Here is a 26,517-nt window from a genome sequence, read left to right as displayed (position 1 = left end):
CAATTATGCTTTGTGTCAACGCCACAGCCAACCTGAGTATAGTTGCTGACCATGTCCATCCCTTTATAACCACAGTGTACCCATCTTCTGATGGCTGCTTACAGCAGGATAACGCACCATGTCATAAAGCGCAAATCATCTCAGACTGGTTTCTTGAACATGACAATGAGTTCACTGAACTCAAATGGCCTCCATAGTCACCAGAACTCAATCCAATGGAGCACCTTTGGGATGTGGTGGAACGGGAGATTCGCATTATGGATGTGCAGCCGACAAATCTGCATCAACTGTGTGATGCTATCATGAAAACAATGAGCAAAATCTCAGAGGACTATTTCCAGCACCTTGTTGAATCTATGCCATAAAGGATTAAGGCAGTTCTGAAAACAAAAGAAGGATTAAGGCAGTTCTGAATGCAAAAGAGGGTCCAACATGTTACTACTAAGGTATACCTAATAAAGTGGCCTGTGAGTGTATATAAAAGTGTATCTGAAGCGACTGAGCACATTTATGAGTTTAGTAATGCACAGTTTAAGATTACCATCAAGCCTTTTTCATGCGGTTCCCAAAATGCACATAAAAATTGGTGGATGGGATCATGGCTATTAGTGGTTTGCTTGAAATTACTGTTAAAACAGTACACTTTAAGCCACTTCAAAGCAAATATGCATTATGTACAAATAACCTTTCTGATCAGTCTTACATTGAGGAGCACAAGCATCCAAAAACCGTGCATCCCAGAACACGTAAAAAGACACACCCTGCTAATTACCCAGAGTTCAGAGAGGCAGAGCGAGTCCTTTCCCTGATGTGAATGAGCTAAAAAGAGCTGAGGTTAAGTATAGGTTAGCTCACGAGGAACCATCAGCAGGAATGTATATCCCAGCAGAGGAACAACTCCCCTCCGCATAATCGCCCTGAGCTGTAAATCCAGGCCTGCATTTCTGCTGTCTGCGGCCACTTGCCTCATACGGCAATATATGGAAAGGTCATCAACACCAGCCCCTGACCCGACAACTGTGCCAATGGCCTCATGTGGAAGTGTGCATGCAGCTCTGTGTGTGTGTGTGTGTGTGTTCATATACATTTTTACTAATAAATATCCAGGACTTTCCTAAAACTTTGAGGTAAATATTCATGACCTAATGTTTCATATGGCGTTATTTCAATGACAAATGTCTTGAGCACAGTATTACAAGTCCAGATCACATTCCTGTAATACGAGCAGGCAAATCTCTTTGCTTGCACACCGATTTCCTCTGTTCGTGCACAAAACTTCTTGCATGCCCTCAAATATACACTGCTCAAGCGCAGATTTTCTTGTGTGCTCTCAAATAAATGCTGCTGAAGTGTGATTTGGTGTGTTTATGTAACGAATATGTCTCCAACATTTATTAGATTGGCTAGAAATATTTATAAATGTCTCCAATAGACCTACAGAACGGCATTGATGCGTCCTAAAGTGAAACAACCATAACATCCAGCAAGATAAAGTCATTGTTTGCAGAACCATAGACCTTTATCTATTAATAAAGTATCATTTTGGAAGCTGTGTTCATCATAGCTGAAAGCTACGTCGTGTTTGCTGGACTTACGCATCGTGCAGCCCTGTCAGTCAGTCAGTCAGCATGCAACCTTAAAATCCCCAAGAAATCAAAACTAACCATATGATTTTGTTAGCTCAGATTGTCATTTTTGTGGTGAACAATTCATCTGTGCGTGTCATTATTGAATTGACACGCCCATTGAATTGAATTTTGAAAATGCAGATGATGGGATTTTGAGGTAATGGGCGAGGCTAATGCTGCTCCAACTGTCAGTTTTGACAACAAACAAAAATGGTGAGCCGAAGGAGTCTGTTAGGTTGTAATAACTCTTCTAAAACCCCTCTTTCCCAATCTTTCAGAATGAAATGCCTACTTTACTACATCCATTCAGTCTGCGGTATAAAAAACTAGCCACGCCCACTGTTTACTCATTTAATAATCCATTTCTCTAGCAATTGCATTACATTAAGGAACGAATAACGATCGCAGCTTCCGGTTCACGGGGACTTTAAAGGTTTAAACAAATAATGCACAGCACTACTATGATTACAGAAAAGTTTGCTCTGTTATAATTCACTTACATTTTAATATGTTTTGGTGTGATTATAACTCGCTATAAAAAAACAGAAAAAACTGATGGTGTTGAATGAGAAGCTGTAATGTAGCCAGGGCGGGGAATGAATGAATTTTGATGTGGCGCCCCACCATGGAAGAATGAATGTAGCAGAAACCATGATACACATACATATTTTATGTCAAAGCAAACTTTTATTTTTGCCCAATAATATAACATTATTATTCACTATTTTTAGCCTGTTTAAGAAATTATTTTTTCGATTGGCTACAGAACAAACCACTGTTGTACAGTGATTGCCTTGTTAACATTCATTCATTCATTTTCTTTTTGGCTTAGTCCCTTGGCTTAGTCCCTTTATTAATCCAGGGTCGCCACAGCGACTGAATGAACCGCCAACTTATCCAGCTTGTTTTATGCAGCGGGTGCCCTTCCAGCTGCAACCCATCTCTGGGAAACATCCATACACACTCATTCACACACATACACTACGGACAATTAAGCCAACCCAATTCACATGTACCGCATGTCCTTGGACTGTGGGGGAAACCGGAGCACCAGGAGGAAACCCACGCGAATGCAGGGAGAACATACAAACTCCACACAGAAACTCCAACTGGCCCAGCCGAGGCTCGAACCAGCAACCTTCATGCTGTGAGGCGACAGCACTACCTACTGCACCAACCCCTACATAACATAACTAGCCTAATTAAAGGTGTAGTATGCAAGTTTGACACCCAGTGGTTGAACTAGGTATTGCACTCAGTATTGTTTGGATCAAAACAAACACAAGCGCAGGTTGCCAGATTGATGACCAACAGGGGCGAGTCTTGAGCCTAAATGGTGTTCTAAATAAAAGCAAAGGTACACGATAGAAGGAATATTTTCATATTAAAAGGAGTTTTTGTTATAACCAACACCTCGAATTGATACATCAGAAACAGCTTCTATTTCTCACAGTTGAGCAACAGGATAAATGACAATGATCACCTCAGGTACACCTCATGTGCTTTTATCCAGTGTTAAATGCTAATAATGTGAGTTTGAACAGCACTTTACATGACAATTATTGCCATAGCGTGTTGTTAGGACACGCGGTTACAATGTAACCTGCTCACTTAATGTTTACGTTCGCAATATATATATTATTTGCTAAGTAAAAACCACTCCATGTGGAATTTGAACCTGCATCTCATTTCAGAGTCTTCTACTGTCCTCCGGAGCTTGCATTTCAGTCATGGGCACTTGCTTTGAGAGCCTTCCTAAATGAATGAGTGAAATACATTGGTTTCTAACAAGGTTGCTGAAATATAATTGACTAAAGTGTCATTGGGCAGGTGATTATTACCAAAACAAAGACAGCATTCTGGCACAAAAAACATATTTTCAAAGCAGAATAACTGACTTCAGCATTGTTTTTCAGATAAACATGTTCACTTAGCATGTTTTTAAATATCTGCAAACATATTATGGTATTTTTATGCTTTAGAAGAGTCAAAAATTTACACACGGCACCTTTAACCTAATTAAACTAGTTAAACCTTTAAATTGCACTTGAATATCTCACAAAATAACAAGTAAAATATTATGTGCTGTCATCGTGGTAATCCAAATAAATTTATTATTAGAAATTAGTTATTAAAACTATTGTGTTAAACAAATTTAATAACGAATTTAAATTTCACAGCAGGTTCAATGGTATTTCAATTTGCTATCTTTCTCAAGCACACACACACTCAACATTTAAATAACTGTTTATTTAAAACAAGCGATCATAAAAAAGCGCAGTGTGTGTGTCCTGCAAAAACAGGTAGGTTTTAAAAAAGACCCAGAGCTGGGCAGTAAATCTCGTCGTGTTTTCCAAAAGCACGGACGCACCCAACAGCACAAGAAGAGCATAAATTCCAGGACGGAAAGAAGCATTGGATTAAGTTTCCTTTCAAGCTTAGGGTCCTTGGCTTAGCAGTCTACCCTTTTGGCCTGAAAGTGAGACAGACAGCGAGTGAAAGAGGAGCCATGAGGCTTCCCCTGCGCTCCCCCTCCTCCTTCACCCGGGCCAGCAGTAAATCAGGATGGCAGTTAGCTAGGAAGCAGCTGCTAATGATAGTTTTACTGGGGTGAGCAGGAAGTCGTCTCCTGACCCGGCCTGCTGCTCCTGCTCTCCTGTGACTGTGACAAAAGGACAGTAAGTGGGCAAACGCCAAACATCGGCACAGCCTCCTCAGAAATCTCCACAGGAAACCTGCCTGCGCTGCTATCACATTCACAATCTTTAAAAAACAAAAAAAAACAAAGGCCCGTCTCTTCCACTGCGGCCTCGGCGGGGAAAAAATATCACAAGGACTCTGTCTTTTCTGGGACGCACGAATGAAAGCCGCAGACATGAAAGCTAAAGGAGGAAGTTGCTAAATATTGCTTTCAAAATGTACATGCCCTCAGAGCACATGTATAGTGTGAAACAACACTCTACAGCAGCGGTTGCCAGGATCTTTATAAGTACAGTAGATTCCGAAAACGACAGAAGAAATGCATCGTGATTATCGTAGCTCTCTTTATTTTTCTTGATCCAACTACAAAAATTGATACAAAACTGAAGTTATCATTCATTTCCTTTGGCTTAGTCCCTTTATTAATTTGGGGTCGCCACAGCGGAATGAACCACCAATGTATCCAGCATATGTTTTACTCATCGGATACCCTTCCAGCTGCAACCCAGTACTGGGAAACATCCATACACACCCATTAACACACATACACTATGGCCAGTTTAGCTTATTCAATTCACCTGTAGCGCATGTCTTTGGACTGTGGGGGAAACCGGAGCACGCGGACAAAACCCATGACAACACGGAGAGAACATGCAAACTCTACTCAGAAATGCTAACTGACTCAGCCGGGACTCGAACCAGCGACCTTCTTGCTGTGTGGTGCTAACCACTGAGCCACCGTGTCGTGATTGTATTTCTGGAGTACAAAAAAAAAACATTTCAGACAACATGTATCCTTAAGGCCGCTACACCATCAGTCGGCCATTGGACTTCTTGGTTATGGCTCAGTGTTAGTCCGGCTAGTTTTTTTTGTTTGTTCCATGTGTCATCTGTTCTCTATTTCCACCTGGGGATACTCATCCCGAGGCCTCTAGAGATTGTGCAGCGCCATTGACGTGATCCAAGACCTGTGAAGAGATGATGCCAATGAACCATCGAGGACTTCTAGAGGCATCCATAATCCTGGACCAGGCCGTATCCTGAGCAGATGCTGTGGCTGTCAGGGAGGAGCGGAGAGCTTGAGACTGATTCCTGAAAGACAGACGACATCTCTACATTGATCCTGTGGGCCAGCTTGAACAACCGACGGTGACCAACTCACACCTGCAGTTTCTCCACGATGGACGTCCAGCGTTCTCCAGCCTCCGGTGCCTAGACTGAAGCTCTACACAGTAATTTTGGCCATAGGAGAATTGGTAATTTCCAACTGAGCCTGATTTTTCCTCAAGGTTTTTTCCTTCACTTTGTCAATTGGTAAAGTTTGTTTCTCGCCACTGTCGCCACTGGCTTGCTTGGTTTGAGACTTGTGGAGCTTCACATCGATGGATTTGCTCTTCAGTGTTTGGGCTTTCAGCAGTGAAAATTAAACCACATTCAACTGAACTAAACTGAATCTCAACTCTGAAAACTGGACTGACACAGTTTCAATTTACTAGAACTTCTCTGTTAAGCTGCTTTGACACGATCTACATTGTAAAAGTGCTGTAGAAATAAAGCTGAATTGAATTAAATCATCTCTCATTGGGTTAACATCAGAGATTGTTGTTCCGATTCAGCATGTAGAATCAACATCGGCTGAAGCGAGCGCTGATTGGTTATTCAGCAACAAATCAGAGAATGAGAACAAAAACTGAAGTGACGCAGAGTCAAGAAGAAACACAAAGAAGCTGGCCGTAATTTCATTAGATTTCTCAAATATTTGATAAATAATGATATGGATAATTAGATTATCAGACATTAGACAAGCAAATCCCTACATAGTGACTGTTATAATGTAATAAATGCTGCTTTGTTTACTATTTGCAGGCACACATCGGAAGTTTGGTTTCTTTTTGTTGAACGAGAAAACCGATTACTGCCACCTGCGGGTGTGGAAACACAAATCCTCTCACAGAGAGTCACAGAAAGCACACTCGCAAATCAGTCGGCTGCGGTCGGTTTGTTGTGTTCATGTGCAACTTTTTGGTCCAGACGGGACCACGCATGTGCCAATGCAAGGCAACACAGGTGGTGCTAGTTGTTTGCCGTCAGTTTGGTGTGTCCTGGCCTTTAGGTATCTTAGGCTAAAAAAGGTTGGTGTCCAATGCTCTACACTAAAATGTTTTTGTGAAACTCGTGGCAAGAGTCCGACAGATGACACAGATGAATTGGAGAAAACAAGATTTAAGACAAACTTGGATCATGAGTGCCTTTTATAATCAATCACATTACAGCCTTGACTTCCACTGACTTTCGGTCAGAGTTGTGGAAAAGTTAGCCACTGTTTACTGAGGCCATACTCATACCAAATGTAAAATCAGATCAATCTAAAACTAATGTTTAATCACAAACATGCTGAAGATTAACCAATACATTATTCCAGCTATAAAAGCCGTTTACTCAGCAAGCTTCTCCTCCACTGATATTTATTATCTGCCTGAAGCGTTCGCTTTAAATGTTATGCTTTTTGGGCTAAAGGTTGCGGCCTTGCCTTTATAGACTTTTCTTTCATGGCTATGGCCAAGAGTTTATTTCCAAGACGCATAAATTTGTTCCCTCATATTCATTTAACAATAGTTTAATTGTAGACACATTGCAATAATTCCCTGAAATAAATTCAATGAAATCAATGCAACTAATATGCACAATCTGTCCAGAGTTTAACGTTAAAAAAAGTTGTCATAGATCAATACGTACATTTTTCTTACACATACTGGCCTTCATATTATTTCACTCCAAAAAAAAAATAAATAAATAAAATAATAATAATATATATATACCCAACCTGCCCCGAGCTGAAATCGAACCACAGATTCTCCGCATGGGAGTTGGTTGCTCTACAAGGAGGCTAAAGACCATGGCCTCTGGTATCTGTCACTAGAGCACTTCTAGAGGTCGGAGGACACTGATTCAATGAAATATCATATTAATTGTACTATAGTAGGTTTACTATAAAACAATAACAATTGTTATATTACTAAATAACCAAATACTAGAATAATGACAATTATCCAACATTGTAAATTAAGTTGTTAAACATGTTCTTAAAGGGCCACGAAACCCCCCTGTCTCAGCAGGGTGTTTTCACACCTGTAGTTTCAAAAAAGTCAGGAAAGTGGGTAAATCCAGCTCTGTTTAAGTGAGAGTGTCGGGGGAGGGAAAGAGGGACGGTTTTACATAAAAATGAGAGTTTCCATTTGGGCATGTGCTGATTTTTTACAGAGGTAAAACAACACACAGACATGAGGGAAAGACAGTGACTGCATTTACATGGCTATCAGTAATTGAATTCTTTGCCAAATTAAGGACTTCTAGAGGCATCCATAATCCTGGACCAGGCTGTATCCTGAGCATATGCTGTGGCTGTCAGGGAGGAGCAAAGAGCTTGAGACTGATTCCTGAAAGACAGACGACGTCTCTGCATTGATCCCGTGGGCCAGCTTGAACAACCGACGGTGACCAACTCACACCTGCAGTTTCTCCACGATGGACATCCAGCGTTTTCCAGCCTCCGGTGCCTAGACTGAAGCTCTACACAGTAATTTTGGCCATAGGAGAATTGGTAATTTCCAACTGAGCTTGATTTTCCCTCAAGGTTTTTTCCTTCACTTTGTCAATTGGTAAAGTTTGTTTCTCGCCACTGTCGCCACTGGCTTGCTTGGTTTGAGACTTTTGGAGTTTCACATCGATGGATTTGCTCTTTAGTGTTTGGGCTTTCAGCAGTGAAAATTAAACCACATTCAATTGAATTCTTTGCCAAATTATTAATTTAACTGCAGTTTGTCACTTTAATTTTCATACAGGAACATTTCATACATGCCCCCGTGACAAACGAGATATTGGATGCGAGGAACTGTGCTGGAAGAGTGTAGTTTTAATGGAATGTTTGATACTGCATGCCGTATAAGAGGGAAAAAAAACTCCCCATTTCTCAGTAACTTAGATGCACTCGGTAGATAGCGTCAGAAAGCCGTATGTGCATAGACTATCCTGACATAAAATGCGGCAAAAATCCTACACGATAGTAATAGTTTGATTGCAGTATTTACATGTTTACACTCGGAGAGAAGAATTTACAGCGGATCTTTCAGCTCATAATATTGTAATGATATTAATGTACTGCAAACTTAGTAACTAAATCATTTTGACTATGGTATGTCTTTAAAAACTGAACGAGTACTGCTGACGATACGAACTAACTTTGCCTCTGAATAAAAAAACAAAGAACATTGATCACACACTTACCAAATCTGTAGAGACAGGACAATCAACACAAACTAGAACCGTGTCTTTTTCAAAAGACGGCAAATTCGGATTTCACCATTTCCAGATGCGAAAAGCTCTCGGTTAAAAAAATGTTCCCTACAAACAAATTTTTGTCGCGTGTTAACAGACCACTGTAATCTACACGTGAGTCCAGCTGCACTCTCATCACGGGGAATTGAAAACAAAACCTTCGTTGCAGCACATTTATAAACGCAACAATGACGACCCATGTCTCCAAACAATTCCTCTTCTTCCACTTGTTTGAATTACGGTTGGCAGCACAGCGTGGCGTCTCTCTGCAGTCTAAACACTGTAACAGGTCTTCAAAGCTATTATGCATATTAATGAAGTTGCACCTCAAACACAATAGAGCGCGCTGATTGGTTCGAGCGCTGATTGGTTCTCTTGAATTAATGCTGAAAGCTCAAACACGTCATGTTGTACTTGCCAGTACAGACATCCAGTCTGCATGCTGGAATTCACACTAGGATCTAATCGCCGTGACGTAACTTCAAAACTTCTTTTCAAACCGGACGAACAAATTTGCTCGAAATAACGCAAAAATAACCAATTTTCACTTTTTAGTAAAACATTTGTATCTTAATAGCGTTTATAGCAGCGTGGGACACATATATGACTGTCAACAGCTCAAGAAATGTGTTTTGGTGTTTCATGACCCTTTAAATATATGGACACATTATTACGAAATATAAGGCACAAAATGTCAAATTAAAAAAAAGATAAATAAAAGTAATTAAATATAAATTAAATTAATTAATAATTAATTAAATAATATCAAAAGAAAATGTTTTAAATTTTCTATTGATTTTGTCCTAGAAAGTTTGTTTGATTTGTCTTTTTGTGTGCTGAACAGCATGACACCAGATGATACAGTGATGATGATGATGCATTGAATAATCTTTCTAAAACAAAGCTTCTTACTGTGAACACATCATCATCCCCAAGTTCAGCCTCATTTTGGAGTGTTGAAGAGGAAGTTGTGGAACCTAAAATAAAACACACAAACAGGAGACATGAGCCAACAGAGCCTCACATATCCTGTCGGTTAATGGTGGCATTTGAGGTCGGAGAGAGAGAGAGAGAGAGAGAGAGAGAGAGAGAAAGTAAACTGACAGAGACAGCCGAAAGACTGATTGACGGATGAAACACAACTCCAGTCTGATGTCATAGATCGCATCACTGACACCTTAGGCATCATGCTGCTAAACTCAAGCCTGTCTAAATGTATACTGTTAAATCAGCATGAAATCAAAATGAACAATATTAATGCTGCTAACGGACATTGTTAGTCTTAAACTAAACAATTAATCTGTGCAAGTTAGTCCACTGAAAAAAAATCATTTACATAAACTTCATAATAATCAAGAAATGACACAAATGTCTCTTATTTTTCAGCTCTGCATGTTCTCACCCTCTGTTATGTCCTCCAAGGCTTTCCGCACTCCTCTGTCAAAGGCACGAGCATCGGCGGGGCTCTGGAAGGTCAGGCCGCATTTTTTGTTGTCGACCTTCCAGTGGTGAAATGTGGGCGTGGCCTTGGTGTAGATCAGGTCTTTCCTCACGTAACATTCCAAAATCACCTGCCAGCCAAAACAAGCGAGACGTATCAGAGGTCACTGCCTGAGAAAAGTCTCGCAAATCACAAACGCATCCCACATTTGACTGAAGAAGCCAGCATGCAAAACTCTCCAGGTTGATTTCCTAGACAGCAGGGGTTTTAAACCTTTAGGACACCCCACCCATCTCCCTCCACGTTTGTCTGATTTCACTCACACCTCACCCGTTAACATATTTTGTTATGAACCATACGGGGTTGGACGATGAAACTGAAACACTGGCCAATTTAGTGTTGAGGTGTCATGGGTAAATTTGACCAGCCTGGTGGCCAATCTTCATTGACTGCACATTCCACTAGTAAGAGCAGAATGTGAAGGTTTAATTAGCAGAGTAATAGCACAGTTTTGCTTAAAATATTGCAATATACACAACATTATCCATGACATATCAGAGTTCAAAAGAGAACGAATTGGTGTGTCTCACTGGCGCATCTGTGAACAAGATAGCAAGTCTTTGTGATGCATCAAGCATCATGGTATTCAGTGGCATTCAAACATTTAGAGTCCAACTTCACTGTGTTTCTCACATCCAAGAGAGTTACGGTGTGGAGAAGCCCCAAAGAAGTGTACCACCCAGACTGTTGCATGCCCACAGTGAAGTATGGGGGCAGTTCAGTGATGGTTTGAGCTGGAATATCATAGCTTTCCTTAGGCCTAAGGCCCTGTTTTACACTAATACGTTTTATTTTTAATACTTAAGTTTAGAATAAAAACGATCCACGTCCAAACTGGTGTTTCATCTAGTGTCTCTGAAATGCTCTGTCCACACTACACCACTGAAAACGCACATTATTTGACCATACACGCACTCTGGCATGTGCCAAAGCTGCAACAGCGTACTCTCGCGTCTGAGCTCCAGGCAGTCAGCGGGAGCTCTAAGCACACCTGCCCGGCTGAGAGCAGCTCAATGTCGGCCAGTCCATATCGAGTCTGCCGCTGGATCTATTTGCTAAACATGATCTATAATTTATCTTGTGTAAACCTATATCTAACAAGTCGGTCTTTTGAATCTATTTGCCTGCTAGTTGTCAGGTGACGTGTTTTGGCTGAGCGCAAAGATAAGTTAGGAACAGATCACACTGAAGCCCTTTTTGTGTTGAAAGGCGCCTTTTGAATGATTTACTAACGGCCGTGAGCGTCGTGTGTGCTGCTTAGGTGCCCTGTACGTCTCAATGTTTTACTGCCTGCTACACCTGGCATTTTTGCCGTTACACATCGTGCGCTCACGGTTGAAAAAAAGTCAATCCTGAGCGAAAAAAGCGTGTTACGTCAGTCGCATCTTGTTCATTCTCCAATCAAATGAAAGCAGAGGCGGGGACAGCAGGGTTTGTGTTGTCAAGACAACTACGACTTTTAAAGATGGAGGAGAGACTTGTGGTTGCTGTTTTGAGTTATCATAGCTATATATAGCCTGACATTAAACGCATATTGCCAAAACCACACAGTGAGCCTAATGTTTCATATTTTTCAATGAAAATGAAAGGGAGGCAGTTATAGGCTTCGTTTGGTTATAAATTTGCATACAGTGAAGATGACGGTCATAAAAATATATACATGATGCTTTAACATTTTTGGTGTCTGTTATGTTTAAGACGTTAATATAAAAATTAAAAAGACATGTTTTCTTTATGTCATGTTTTCATTTTATTCTTAGATTTTATTGCCAGGGAGAACAACATTATAAAAGTACACTGCTGTTTTTTATATTTGAAGATTTACTCGACATGTCCTCACATCCTTGAGAGTTCGTTACAAACATGTGAAGTCTAAACTTGCAAGGAAAGGATGCAAGTCTGAACTTTGTGTACTTGATATTGAGAAAAAGCCCCAATCAGGTAGTGCGAATGTCTGCAGCCATGTTTTAGTTTTCCCTAATCCACACTGACATGGAGCAGCAGTGTTTTAAAACCAAAACAGCCTCTTCAGTGTTTCCAAAATGCTCTGTTTTTGGGGCTTGAATACTCCGGGGTAGTAAGGATTGAAGGCGTAATTGTAGCAACACTTATGCTTTTTAATACTAAAACTTATAAGTGTAAATGGGGCCTAATACTTGTGCTAGATAGGCGATTTGTTGCCAGTAACTACCTAATCATTCTGGAGGACCATGTGGACCCAGTGGTTCAAACATTGTATCCTATATCAGTGATGTATATCAGGATAATAATGCACCAATACACACAGCAAGACTGGTGACAGAGTGGTTTGATGAACATGAAAGTGAAGAACATCTCTCATGGCCACAGTCACAAGATCTAAATATTATTGAGCCACTTTGGGGTGTTTTGGAGGAGCCAGTCAGGAATTGTTTTCTTCCACCAGCATCACATCATGGCCTGGCCACTATTCTGCAAGATGAATGGTTCAAAATCCCTCTGGCCACTGCGCAAACTTGCATCTATCATTCCCAAGATGTATTGATGCTGTATTGGCCGCGAAATGAGGCGTTACGCTGCATTCACACCAGACACGGATGAAGCATCAAGCACGAGTGATTTACATGTTAAGTCAATGAAAATACGCAAATAGACATCCTGCAGCATGATACATGTGAATGAAGCGGCGCAAATGGCATGATTCACGTGAATGAATCAGCACGAGTTGAGCGTTTTGTGCGTTTGACGCATTTAGTGAAGTTTCATAAACTAATTTCGAGAGGAGCACGTGATATGATTGAGCATGACTGGCCGCTCATCTGTAATCAGTAATAATCCAATCAGAATGATCCTAGTTTACTTTAAATGGATAATTTTCTTCCTACTGCTCTATCTTCATTTGGAAGAATCCCCCCTTCCACCCCATCTCCTCCTTTTCCTCCCTTTTCTAAAGGGGGAGCTCTCTGATCTACCTACCTGATCTCGGATCTCCTGATATGCTTATTGACTGGGCGGGAGCCCTGGACTCAAATATCTCCAAGCTCAGGGTTCTCTCCCGGTACAGCATGCCAAACCTGCTTAAAAAGCCAAGCATATCTATGTGGGAACTCTTTCTCTTATTGTGGCATGATTATGACGTAGTGCCCGTTGTTGGTGTCCTGAGGGGAAATCTGATGTCCGGTGTCGGCAAGTAGTTCATCAAACTGGGCTTGGCTCAGTCTGAAGCACCGCTGAAAGCCTCTATCATCCAGGTATAGTTTCTGGAGGAGTTGATGAACTCACAGAGCTGGGTGCACCTCTGAAAGGATTTAGTGGAGTCAGACACTGCGCCGATCTAATATATATACACTGTTTTTAAGCTTTCCTAAAGCGCATAAAGCACAGCTACTATCTCAATAAAATCCATGTTAGCCATTTAGCAAAGAAGCTACAGTCACTGAGCAGACAGAAGCCCTGCCCATGATGCAAATCCATGTCTATTGTGAAGCGAATTTGACGTGCAAATGAAGCGAGTAAACTCAAAATGTTCACCCTTCTATTTACGCACAAATACAGCGATTTATCCACGCGTGCCACGTCTGGTGTGAACACAGCATTACACCATATTAATAAATTATTGTGATCTATAACCAGCCGTTTTCGTTTCATTGCCCAACCGCTGTAAGTATAGATACATCCAATAGGGCTGCAAAAATAATTGAAATGAAATCAAGATCACGATCAATATTCACCAAAAGCTGTAAATCTTAAGCTGCGGTCACACTGGGCTTTGTGTGTGCAAAATTCTGTCGTAATGCGCTGCGAAAAGGGGCGGGATTAAGCAAGATGTTTAGACATTAAAAAAGCCAGCGATTTGCTCCATGTTTTACATTTCTGTCCAGAGAGGTCCTGTTTTGATCCTCGATTGGTCTCACACAGTCAAGTGATGTGATTTCGCTGGTCAGAGTTCATCAAGATTGAACTTTCCACCGCAGCGACCTGCGAAATGTGACGCATGACCTTGCGTTTCAGGTCTGACGCATTCGCGTGCGTATGAATGGAAGTCTATGGGAGGAAAAGTCAAGTGTGACCACACCTTTATGCAAATGTTGTCTTGGAAACATGATAAACAACACCTGAAGGTACTTGCAGGAGATTAACAGCTGATTACAGAGTCGACTTTACTGACAAATTGACCATGAAAATATTCAATTAATAATGCAGCACTTACTATATTACCTCACTGAGTAAAATCTGCCAATCGGACCGACAAAAAAAAGTGTAAAAGTGGATGCCAGTCCATGTTGGGTTTCCGTAATTATCCTCTAACCGTAATCCTTAATGTGCTAACCATAATCATCCTCCACTAATAATAATTACTCCACTGTACACCTCAGGTTCAAGCCCCCCTTAACAGATGCTGGTGGCCCAAAGGTTAAAAACTGTGAATGTTTGTGGCACACCTGCTTGTCTTTGAGCCGCTCGCCATGGATGAGGAAGTCGCTGCGGCCGGTCATCTCAGCAGGCATCACCTTACAGATGCCCACCCTGCTGAGCCCCCCACCCTCCTGTGCCAGCCATCCACCACTGGAGTCATCTCGGGTCATGACCACGGCTTTGACGCGCACAATGTAACTGTCACTGAGAGAGAGAAAGGGAGAAAGAGTTACATTTTGACAAGGTACATGAGTAAAAACATAATCCACATTAGGGTTACAACAATATTTCTGGCAATAAAAAATATTTGTAAAAAAAAAATATGATAATTTCAATGCTATTTACAATTATACAGTCTTTGAACACACATTTTGAGTCTGTTTTATTATTACTTCTTATGTACTGTACGATTTAAGACACCTCAAACACTTTGATACATCCACAAATGGACAATGTGTTTAAACAGAGACATTTGCCTTCACATCCTATGGAGTAGGAACGGCTTTACTCTGCTTCTCCCAAATGAAGTAGGATCGCGCAGATGGTTTCTCGTTAGTGAAGTGTTCAGTTTTTCCACTTACAAAGTCTGCAATGTAAATAGCAAATGCGCCATGGTGTGAAGCAACCAACTCTTAAAGGGAATGGGAGATGAGACTCTGATTGGTTTTAATGCACACTATGCTCAAAACACACCCATATCTTATTAAGAGAATCACCACACCCCTGTTATGCTGTGTTCACACCAGATGCGGAATGTGCGTCAAGCGCGAGTGATTTACATGTTAAGTCAATGCAAACGCGTGAATAGACATCCTGTGGCGCGATACACGTGAATGGCGTGGCGCGAATGACACAAATTGCGCGATATGCACGAATGGCGCGGTGCGAATTGAGCATTTTGCACATTTAACGCGCTTACCGCGCAAATCGTTCGAGCTTGAAACTCTGAACTTCAGCGGACATTCGCGCCACGTTAACCAATGAGGAACTTGCTCTTGTGGGGGCGTGATTGTGGCGTATAACCTGTTGTTGGTGTCCCTGGGGAAATCCTCCAGCCGACGCACACAACAGCTCATCAAACTGGGCTCGGCTCAGTCTGAAGCACCGCTGAAAGCCTCTGTCATCCAGGTTAAGTTTCTGGAGGAGTTTATGAACTGGCAGAGCTGGATGCACCTCTGAAAGGATCTAGTGGACTCAGACACGGCCCTAAACGTATCGACACTGTTTTTCAGCCTTCATAAAGCACATAAACACTGATATTTTCTCAATAAAATCTATGTTAGCCATTTAGCAATGAAGCGACAGTCACCGGGCAGAGAGAAGCCCTGCCCATGACACGAATCCGCGTCTGTGCTGAAGTAAATTTGACGCGTGAATGAAGCGGGGTTTGACGTGCGAATGAAGCGAGTAAACTCAAATTCGAGGCTATTTACGCGCGAATAGCATGATTTATCCGCGCGTTCCGCATCTGGTGTGAACACAGCATTAGACCATGCGTCGCAGTACAAACCATATTTTCCATCATTAAAATAGCAAAAGTGGGTTCGGACACGCCCTTAATGCTTTTGCGCAATGCGCTTTAGACTTTGTGCTTAGTTTGTTAAAATAGAGCCCACAGTGTGAGAAATTAACTGCAGTTGAACTCGCAAAATTAAAAACGAAACGCCCAAAATCACATATGGTGCCATGACGAACACTAGATGTTGTTGCGTAAAATGCTGGAGGAAACTAGTGTCCTAACTAGTGCTGACTAGTGCTGATACAATGATGTTAATCAATCTATGTACTATAACATGTAAAACAGGAACATGAAAAAAACATTTAAAAAGCAACTCATGTAAACACCTTAATCATATTATTGTCTTATTCAGATTAAGGCAAATAATTAGATTACTGATGTCCATGTAAACAAACATAGTCACAGATTTACTTTCAGACACTCAACTGTGTGTTGCCCTGTAATGCCAGCCGTCAGCCTTATATGGTATCCTGAGCTGGCGTGTTCAATAATTAACCAGAGAGCGGGTGAGGAGATGAAGGCACGTCTCAAGACCAGAGAGCAATTCAATCAATGGACTGAGCCAGAGGAAGTAAAAGGCCTCGTGTACGTGTGAACGCTCACACTCTATATTAAGGCCTTATAACTTCTCACTCGCAAATAACCATGAGGAAACAAAAGTAACTTAAGACCTTAGGTTGTTTCCCGTGAGAAAATGGTGAGATCGAATGAAGAGCATTATATTTTAGTATCTTTGTTTAAATGGACAGTTCACCCAGAAATGAAAATGTATTAACCCGCAAGTGGTTTCACACCTACAGTTAAAGTCAAAATCACAATTTCTTTTTCAAATATTTGCCAAATGATGTTTAACAGAGCAAGGAATTTCTCACAGTATTTCCTTTAATATTTTTTCCTCTGGAGAAAGTCTTATTTGTTTTATTGCGGCTAGAATAAAAGCAGTTTTTAATTTTTACAAACCATTTTAAGGTCAATATTTGTATATCCTTCTTTTTATCCTTAAGCAATATTTATTTTTGATTGTCTACAGAACAAAAAACTGTTAGGGGAGCACGGGGCACAAAGTAACGTGGGGTAAAATGTAACACAGAGTTTTAAGGTATTAGCTCAGGGTTAACCATGCCATGCTTGCGAGGTTTTCACCACAGTGTCGGCACTTGTCTTCCTGCAAATTATTGAAAAAGTTCGGCAAAATTTGGATGAGAAACACAGGAGAAACCATTTTTGCAGCATAAAAGTTTTTTTTATTATAGTCAATATTTTTTATTAAAAAAAATCTGTGAACGTATGTACGCCAAATCTTATATTGTTGTGATTACCATCTTCTAGGCTAAAAGATGAAACCATTTTGAAAGATGTTAAAAACACACAGTGACTGCTAGCCAGTTTTGAGTAAAACGTGACACACGGGGAAAGTTGTAACAGGGGGTTACAAATTAGCCACACACTGTTGGACACCAATTAAACTAACAAAACCATTTTTGAATTTTGAGTGTAAAGTTAAGAACTTTTTAAATAAAATGTTTTTTAGCAGAAAATATTTTTTAATAAACAAAAAAAACGAATTTTATTGCTAATACAACAAATAAATGCATTGTATAATAATGAATAATAATCCGAATTTTATTGCTAATACAACAAATAAACGCATTGTATAATAATGAATAATAATCTGAATTTTATTGCTAATACTACAAATAAATGCATTGTATATTAATGAATAATAATCCGAATTTTATTGCTAATACTATAAATAAACGCATTGTATAATAATGAATAATAATCCGAATTTTATTGCTAATACAACAAATAAACGCATTGTATAATAATGAATAATAATCTGAATTTTATTGCTAATACTATAAATAAACGCATTGTATAATAATGAATAATAATCCGAATTTTATTGCTAATACTACAAATAAATGCATTGTATAATAATGAATAATAATCTGAATTTTATTGCTAATACTACAAATAAAAGCATTGTTTAATAATGAATAATAATCTGAATTTTATTGCTAATACTACAAATAAATGCATTGTATAATAATGAATAATAATCTGAATTTTATTGCTAATACTACAAATAAATGCATTGTATAATAATGAATAATAATCTGAATTTTATTGCTAATACTACAAATAAATGCATTGTATAATAATGAATAATAATCTGAATTTTATTGCTAATACTACAAATAAACGCATTGTATAATAATGGATAATAATCCAAATAAATCCAAATGTGTTTATCCAACAAGTAAATAAATAAATAAACCTACTGTGCTATGTTGAATAAAAAAATGGGTTAAGTATTGAGGAAATATAGCTACTATTTAAAGTAAACTGGATTTAAATTATCTGTGTGAAATCTGCCTTTAAGCATGCGTTACAACTAACCCTCTGTCTGTTACAACTTGCCCCTCAGGTGGAGTAAATAGTAACAATTATACTCCTGGCATTTTTGGCAATACTGCAGAGAAACCATAAGTCTGACGATCACACAACCAGTGCTCATTTGTAGGAGAGGCTTGTGTGTTGTTGGTAAAAAACAAATGGTTTGTCTAACCCTATAACTTTGTTCATTATTTGGCCAAAACCAAAAAGTGTTACTTTGTCGCCCGCTCTCCCTTATACAATGTTTTGCCAAATTACCTTGCCTAGTTAGCCTAATTAACTTAGTTAAGCACTTAAATGTAACTTTAAGCTGAATACTAGCATCTAGTCAAATATCTAGTCATCATGGCAAAGGAATCAGTCATTAGAAATGAGTTATTAAAATTATTATGTTTAGAAATGTGTTGTTATTTATCATTTGTCAAGTTATTATTTAAAATGTTATACTGCATAATGATTTAAAGTAATGTTTACTTTTCACTTTTAAATCTTATGAAATCAGTTAGGAGATTACCCATGGCAACTTTTATATAATATACAGTAGCTTGGTATATTTATCTTAGGACAACAGCTCTCAATGATATTTGGCTCTTGGTCCTTTATACAAAAAAGTTTGCATTGTAAATTCTTCACACACATCAACGCCTATCAATCAACGACTAGGCATGAGACAATAACCTTTTTCAAGGTATACAGCGGTTTGGAAAATCAATTTTTAAAATCTTAACTTTTCCAAACTGTGGTATACCTTGAAAACAGTTATGGTCCCATGCCTATTGTAAACACAGAATGTTGAAAAATTGGTGGTCATTGACTATTATAGTATTTTTTTCCTACTATGGATATCAGTGGTTTCCATCATCCTTCAAAATGTCTTCATTTGTGTTCGACAAAAATAAAGAAATTCAGAACCACTTAAGCTTGAAATTCATTCATTCATTCATTTTCTTTTCGGATTAGTCTCTTTATTATTCAGTGGTCGCCACAGCGGAATGAACCGCCAACTTATCCAGCATATGTTTTGCGCAGCAGATGCCCTTCCAGCTCCAACCCACGCCAACCAGGGGAGAACATGAAAACTCCACACAGAAACAACCAACAACCAATTGACCTAGCCGAAGCTCGAACCAGCGACCTTCTTGCTGTGAGGCGAATGTGCTACCTACTGCGCCACTGTGCAGCCCTGAGCTTGAAAATGCAGAAGTGATATCAACTAAAGCCCAAAACATTCTTTCAACACACAGTATATACATTTCTACAGATTCAGATTCAGTACAGATTCACTTTTTAATCAAGAAGTAGGCCTTATCACCTGTAAAATGTCTTAAACTAGAGATGCAGATATCTTTTAAAGCCCTCACAGAGTTTTGTTGATGCCATCAAACCATGCCTATGCTTGTATGTACAGTATGCACACAACATACAAAGCCACATCCGAAAGAAAGATGGAGATGGGACTCTTTGAGTTGAAATGTGTATCATTTCAATCACACTATAAGATGGTGACATTTTGTGGTCTGCCATTACATGCTTAGCAGGGCTTGACATTAACACCCGCCAACCCGCCAAATGTGGGTAGATTTCAGCTGTGGCAGGTTAGACAGGCACTCTCACTAGCCACTTTGGCTGGTTGAAAATAATTTTGACATTGTTCTTTTCTTAAACGCAGGGTTCGACAATAGAGATGGCCCGATATCCGTGCAAAATGTGATTTTAAAATCGAGAAGCAGCACGACTGACCAAAATAGCGTCCGCCCGAACAAAAGAAAGCAGGTGAATACAGAATGAGGATATCACTCGTGCGCACAGCTGATGTGATGCGCGCGACTGTTTAGAAAGCATGCGCGCTCCCGTTTCTTGGTGCGAAGGAACCGTGCCTGGAAACGCAACTGCTGTGATCGGTTCTCTTTGAAATAGACTGGACAAAAAGTGATGCTCGTGCACCCACTGTCCTGCTGCTTTCAAGAGCTTAAGACGTTTTTTTTTTTTAAATGTCTTTTTGTAAGCAGTAGCGGTTCCCGCTTTCGCTTTAACCTAACGTTACCCATGTGTGCATGATCATCCTTTCATCATTACACACAGTATGTTTTTCACCTGCTTTCTTTTGCTTAACAGTTAAGCTGCCGTCACACATGACTTTTGTCCCCATAGACTTCCATTCATACGCACACGAATGCGTCAGACCGGAAATGCAAGGTCATGCGTCATGTTTCGCAGTTCGCTGCGGTGCAAAGTTCAAGCTTGGTGAACTCTGACCTGCGAAATCACATCAATTAACTGCTTGAGACCAATCAACAATCAAAACAGGACCTCTCTGGACATTTTTAATGTCTAATCATCTTGTTTATTCCCGGCCCTTTTCGCAGCGCCGCACGACAGAATTTTGCACACACAAAGCCCGGTGTGACCGCAGCTTTATCTGGTTGATATGGTTTAATTATCATTTTTACAATAACATTCAACATTTAATAACATTTAACACTTTAATAGGAGATTAAATTCCCATTTATGTGTAGTTAGCTAGCGATATGAGACCTTTAGCCAGGACAGATTACTGTGCATAGATTAAGATATATAGCAATAATTTTTTTAAAAATGTCCATTTTTTTTACGAAAGGTTTTGTTGAATAAAAGTGCATGTATACAGCTATATTTTGCTTGTTTGACACATTATTTAAAATCTCTGGCTAAGAAATAACTATTTTTTTTTTTATTTTTGGTGTTGTCAGGGATAAATTTGGTAAATCCTCAATTTTGAGCCCTGAAAAGTCATGTGAAATAAACTAATTCCAATGTGACATTATGAAATCACAACCCATTTGCTCATGCACATACACACAAGTTCATACACACAAAAAAGTGAAGTGAACAAGGAGGCTTGTGGATATAACAAAGTCTAAATCAAGTCATTTTAGCCAGTCAAATTTTATATAAAATATATTTTCCCAACAACAAAACTGTGGCTAGTGAAAATGGCGAGTGGCTAGTAATGTTAGAAAGCTACTAGCCACAGTGGCTGGTGATCAAAAAAGTTAATGTCAAGCCCTGATGCTCAGGCTGTCCCATAAGCAGTAAATTGCCTTTCATTATTGAAAACTTGCTTCAGTCAGTGTCACTTATAATGTTCAACACATCCAGCACATACTGAATGAACAAAACCCTTGAATCACACATAATTTTTATAGTATGTTTATTGTATATCGTATGTACACACAATTCATTCAGTTCCCAGCTTTACCCATTGGTCCGAAATGGCATGCAATGACATTTCTCTCAATGCCGGGGCTGAACTTTCTGCCCTGAGCTTACAAGTGGAACATTCAACTTGGAGCGCCATTATACAGACTTTAAGTAGGAGGTGGGGAAAATAAAACGACTGGCTGAAGCCACAATATTAAATATAGTAAAAAGGAAGTCCTGCATTTCAGTCCAAAGAGCCATTGAGAAAGAGTTTTCCAATAGACAAGCTGCAGCATATCTACTGACTAGACATGCAATGGTGTGGTTAAGATGGCTATCTAGTAAGCTTTTTTAAAGGGGACCTATTATGCAAAAATCACTTTAATAAAGGGTTGTGTGGTGACAGTGTGTGAATATAACCAGCCTCTAACGGTAAAAACTAATTAATCAATTTTTTTATAATCACAGTTGATTTAAACAGTCTGTAGAAACACTTTGATTGACATTATCCTTTAGCACAGATACAGTTGAAGTCATAATTATTAGCCCCCCTGAATTATTAGCCCCCCTGTTTATTTTTTTCCCCAATTTCTGTTTAACGGAGAGAAGATTTTATCAACACATTTCTAATCATAATAGTTTTAATAACTCATTTCTAATAACTGATTTATTTTATCTTTGCCATGATGACAGTAAATAATATTTGACTAGATATTTTTCAAGACACTTCTATACAGCTTAAAGTGACATTTAAAGGCTTAACTAGGTTAATTAGGTTAACTAGGCAGGTTAGGGTAATTAGGTAAGTTATTGTATAACGATGGTTTGTTCTGTAGACTATCAAATAAATATATAGCTTAAAGGGGCTGATAGTATTGACCTTAAAATGGCTTTTAAAAAATTAAAAACTGCCTTTATTGTAGCTGAAATAAAACAAATAAGACTTTCTCCAGAAGAAAAAATATTATCAGACATAGAGTAAAAATTTCCTTGCTCTGTTGAACATCATTTGTATATACACTAGATATTGCATATGGGCCCTAAGCATGCGTCAATAGCGACACAACATTTGTACAGGGCTCCCGGGCAACAGCACTAGTCAAGACCAAAGCCAAGATGCTGGACTTTTGCGCTGTGTACGGGTGTAGTAATGAGCAAACAAGGAAAACAAAGCATAAAGGCGGAACATTTCATTGGTAAGATTTTGTTTTTTACGTTTTTTTATGTTACGAACTTTTGTGCTCAACAAGTATTGATGATAATACAGTCTCTTACTGCACTGACTATAAGGCAAAGTAGCACCAACTTGCACTAAATTCTAGGCTTATGCTAGTTTTGTTGAATAAAATGAGCAAACAATGTAAATAAAATATGACAACAAGATGCTGCGGTGCATTATTGTCGGCTAAGTGAAGTAACGCACCCCTGTCGCAAAATGCACCTCTCATAGACTGTCATTAGCATTCTCATTCGATATTAAAAAATAAATAAATCAAAGGCCATAATTGATTATAACGTAAAATGATTATTATTTTGATGGATAACGCAAGGACAAGAAGTGAAACGCATTTTAAAATGCACTAGGATTACAAATAATGGTAAAATATTAATATTGACTGTAGTGTAGCCTAAAATTATGATTTTTGATGGGGTTTAAACAGACATTTAGGCTACATGGAACGCATAAAACTGTTGTTGCTGTTTTAAACCAAACCTCACATTAAATAATTTACTTAATCTCATCGGTATTGTATTTAAAGTCAATCTATTTAATTATTTATACATCTTCTGTAAGGGAAGGGGTCCATTCATGAAACTCGCCTCAGTCACTCTCAATAGTGTCATAACTCTATTAATATTTTAAAAAATCTATTTCAGTTAAGATGAGGGTGTGCTACAGAGGACTGCATTGTTTTATCGCTCACAGGGTTACATAGGCTGAAGCAGGGAAGGGGCCCACACTGTGTTTACCCAGTGTCATGAACTAAAGCCTAGGAGGACGAGATTATGACTTTGATTGAACTTAACTGAATGATAATTAAGTGATGTTTACACCATCTGCATGTCAATAACTGTCTGGTTTAGCTCAACTACAAAATCCGACCTCTGAAGACTACGTCGAATAGTTCGGACTGCTGAGCGAATCATTGGTATAACCCTCCCAACTCTCCAAGAACTGTACTTATCCACAGCGAGCAGAAGGGCTGCCAAAATCACCCTGGACCCCTCACACCCAGCACACTGCCTCTTTGAAATTTTACCTTCTAGTTGACGCTGCGGAGCACTGCGCACCAGAACAGCCCGACACAGAAACAGTTTCTTCCCTCAGGCAATTCATGTCATGAACACTTGATGATAATAATTGTGGAACCAACATCACTACTTGCCATACACTTTTATACACTTATTCAACAACACACTTTACATGCCAATTTGCACATAACAGCTGCACATATAACGTTGTATATAGTAATATAGCTGTACATACACTTGTCAATTTGTATATTTGCATACACCACTTACTTCTATTTTTTAAATATATTTATTATCTGTTTTTGTCCTGTTTTTTGTCCTGTAATCCTGTTGCACCGTAGAAGCCCTGTCACGAAAACAAATTCCTTGTATGTGTGAACATACCTGGCAATAAAGCTCTTTCTGATTCTGATATCTGCACTTTAAAATGGCAGAAACAGCTGGAGGTTTGTAGTCCACAGCTGTTCCGAACCCCTGATGTTAGTCTAGGGAATGGGGTTTGACATTTATGTGCACTTAAAATAAATTTATACAAATAGTGAATAAGTGCAAAAGACAACCAAAGTAGATACCAAAAATATGTGACTATTTACAATACCCAAAAGTGAAAAAACAACAACGAATTAATCAAAAGTAAAGAAAATAAAGTAAGGCAAAAATATACTAATTACCATATATACAACACTGAGACAAATACAAAGATGGGGGAAAACAGGAGAGCTGACAGAAGGGACACGGGCGGCGTTAAAGAAATGAGAAGAACAAAACCCAAACTAAATCTAACTCCCCAGAAGCATCTAGCTAACTAACTATGTGAAAACAAAATAATTAACACGCGAAGAGTCCTTCAAGTCCTAACTATCTACTCTATCTATCCAAAAAGTACAAGGGGTGACGTTCGCTTCTAACCTAATGTACTATGCAGAAGAGTAGTCCTAAGTGTTGTCATGTATGTCACGTGACCTTTTTACCTGTCCGCTTCGTCCAAGCCTCGCAAACAACGTAAACTGAGAAAATGGAATGAGATAACGGATGGAAAACGTGCACACACAGAAAAAAAAAACACAGAGTACAAGTAACACAAATATGTAACAACAGCATGTTGTTGCAATGTTTACAGTGCTAATCCTATACTTCCGGGTTTCCTCCCACCGCAGCCTCGCTTTCATCTTTTAAAATGGCGGCCGCATGAAATAACCGTATAGCCTAAATTGTACATTAAATTAAAGTGTGACCAATGATTTTAATATACATCCAGCTACTTAAATAGAGTAAATATACTTGGAAGCTAAAGTTTACATGTGATCTAATACTTTTAACATATTTGAAATGAAACACACTTTCTTTTTTTGGTATGCAATGTCGCTTTAAAGAGCATCTTAACCTGTCCGAGTAGATTCTGTCAAACGCTACAAAATATGATAAACACAGAGTCATGGCACAGACCGCAGCCGTTATATGAGCGGGTATTACCATCATCCACTTGTAATTATTATTATACCTAGTGGTTGGCCCATGTGGCTCCTCGAGTGGAAAGAAATGGAGAGATGCCGTCTGCGGGATTAGAACTAATGAGTGAGGAAGTCCTGTGGGAGAAGTACTGTCTAATGTACTTACAGTAAGAGAGTCGGGCCGGGGATCGTCATTCAATATCGGCGGCAAATTAAAATCTAATCAAATGTAACTTCTGATAAAACTAGGTGTTTTTTTATAACTGAGTGAGTGGAGGACTGATGATTCCTCTCTAAGCTGCAGCTGTCAGTGAATCACGCCACACGTCCTGCTGGGATACTGGGACATAAAGGTGTCGATCTACCTGTCCTGAACAGACACGGGGAGATCCTTTTCGGTCAAGGCATACAAGTGAGAGGATATAAGAAGTGTTTGAATTGAGGAGGGATGCGGTGGGATGCATCTTCTTATGGAAAAAAATGACAAAAAGCATCCCCTTTGTAGAACCCCCCTTACCCTCCCCTTTAGATTAACAACAGGGTGTCTAAGTTAAAACTTATCATGCAAATTAAATATTAAAATTCTCTATTTATGGTAATTTATGACATAAACACAACGAAGACTGACCAATCAGAACTCAGTGTTGAAATAAGGCACAACGCACAAGCGCAATACAGTTCATTGCGTCACTTCGCACGTTTTCACAATGTCTAATAGTCCGTTTGCACTGAGTGGTACGGTACAGTTCGGTGTGCTTTAGGGTGCTTTCACACCTGCATTATTTAGTTCAGTTGAATTGCACTAGAGTTCGTTTTCCCTCTTGGTGCGGTTCGTTTGGGCAGGTGTGAATGTAACAATCGCACTCGAGTGCGCACCAAAAGCGGACCAAAAAGGGTACCTACTTGAAGAGGTGATTTCGGTATGCTTTCAACCAAACCCTGCAGCGGTTCATTTGTTGTGAGAACATGATCTGAACTAAAACAGACCCAACCACAAAAAGTACTGCGCCTTTTGGACTACTCCAGCTGCCGTAGTCTGATGCGCTGTCCCATCTTATGGGGTTTGGAGGAAAAATACTTGTTGACAGCGCTTTACCAACAGTTTTAAACAGAGAGAGAGAGGGGGAAAACATTACCTAATGGATCGTTGGTAGT

The 26,517-nt window shown here is 39.4% G+C and overlaps 1 protein-coding gene across 1 annotated transcript in view; it reads right to left on the bottom strand.

The window, feature by feature from the left end:
* Positions 1-26,517, bottom strand: part of spred2b (sprouty related EVH1 domain containing 2b) — an 81,369-nt gene that overhangs the window by 19,756 nt on the left and 35,096 nt on the right. The window contains exons 2-4 of the mRNA XM_056470689.1: positions 14,586-14,763; positions 10,066-10,234; positions 9,576-9,640 (exon numbers count right to left, since the gene is read on the bottom strand). Of these exons, the coding sequence (XP_056326664.1) occupies positions 9,576-9,640; positions 10,066-10,234; positions 14,586-14,763 (412 nt within the window). The remainder of the gene's footprint in view (positions 1-9,575; positions 9,641-10,065; positions 10,235-14,585; positions 14,764-26,517) is intronic.

Source organism: Danio aesculapii, chromosome 13 (genome assembly GCF_903798145.1).
Source record: "Danio aesculapii chromosome 13, fDanAes4.1, whole genome shotgun sequence".
Lineage (NCBI taxonomy): Eukaryota > Metazoa > Chordata > Actinopteri > Cypriniformes > Danionidae > Danio > Danio aesculapii.
This window is presented reverse-complemented; position numbering and strand designations above follow the sequence as displayed.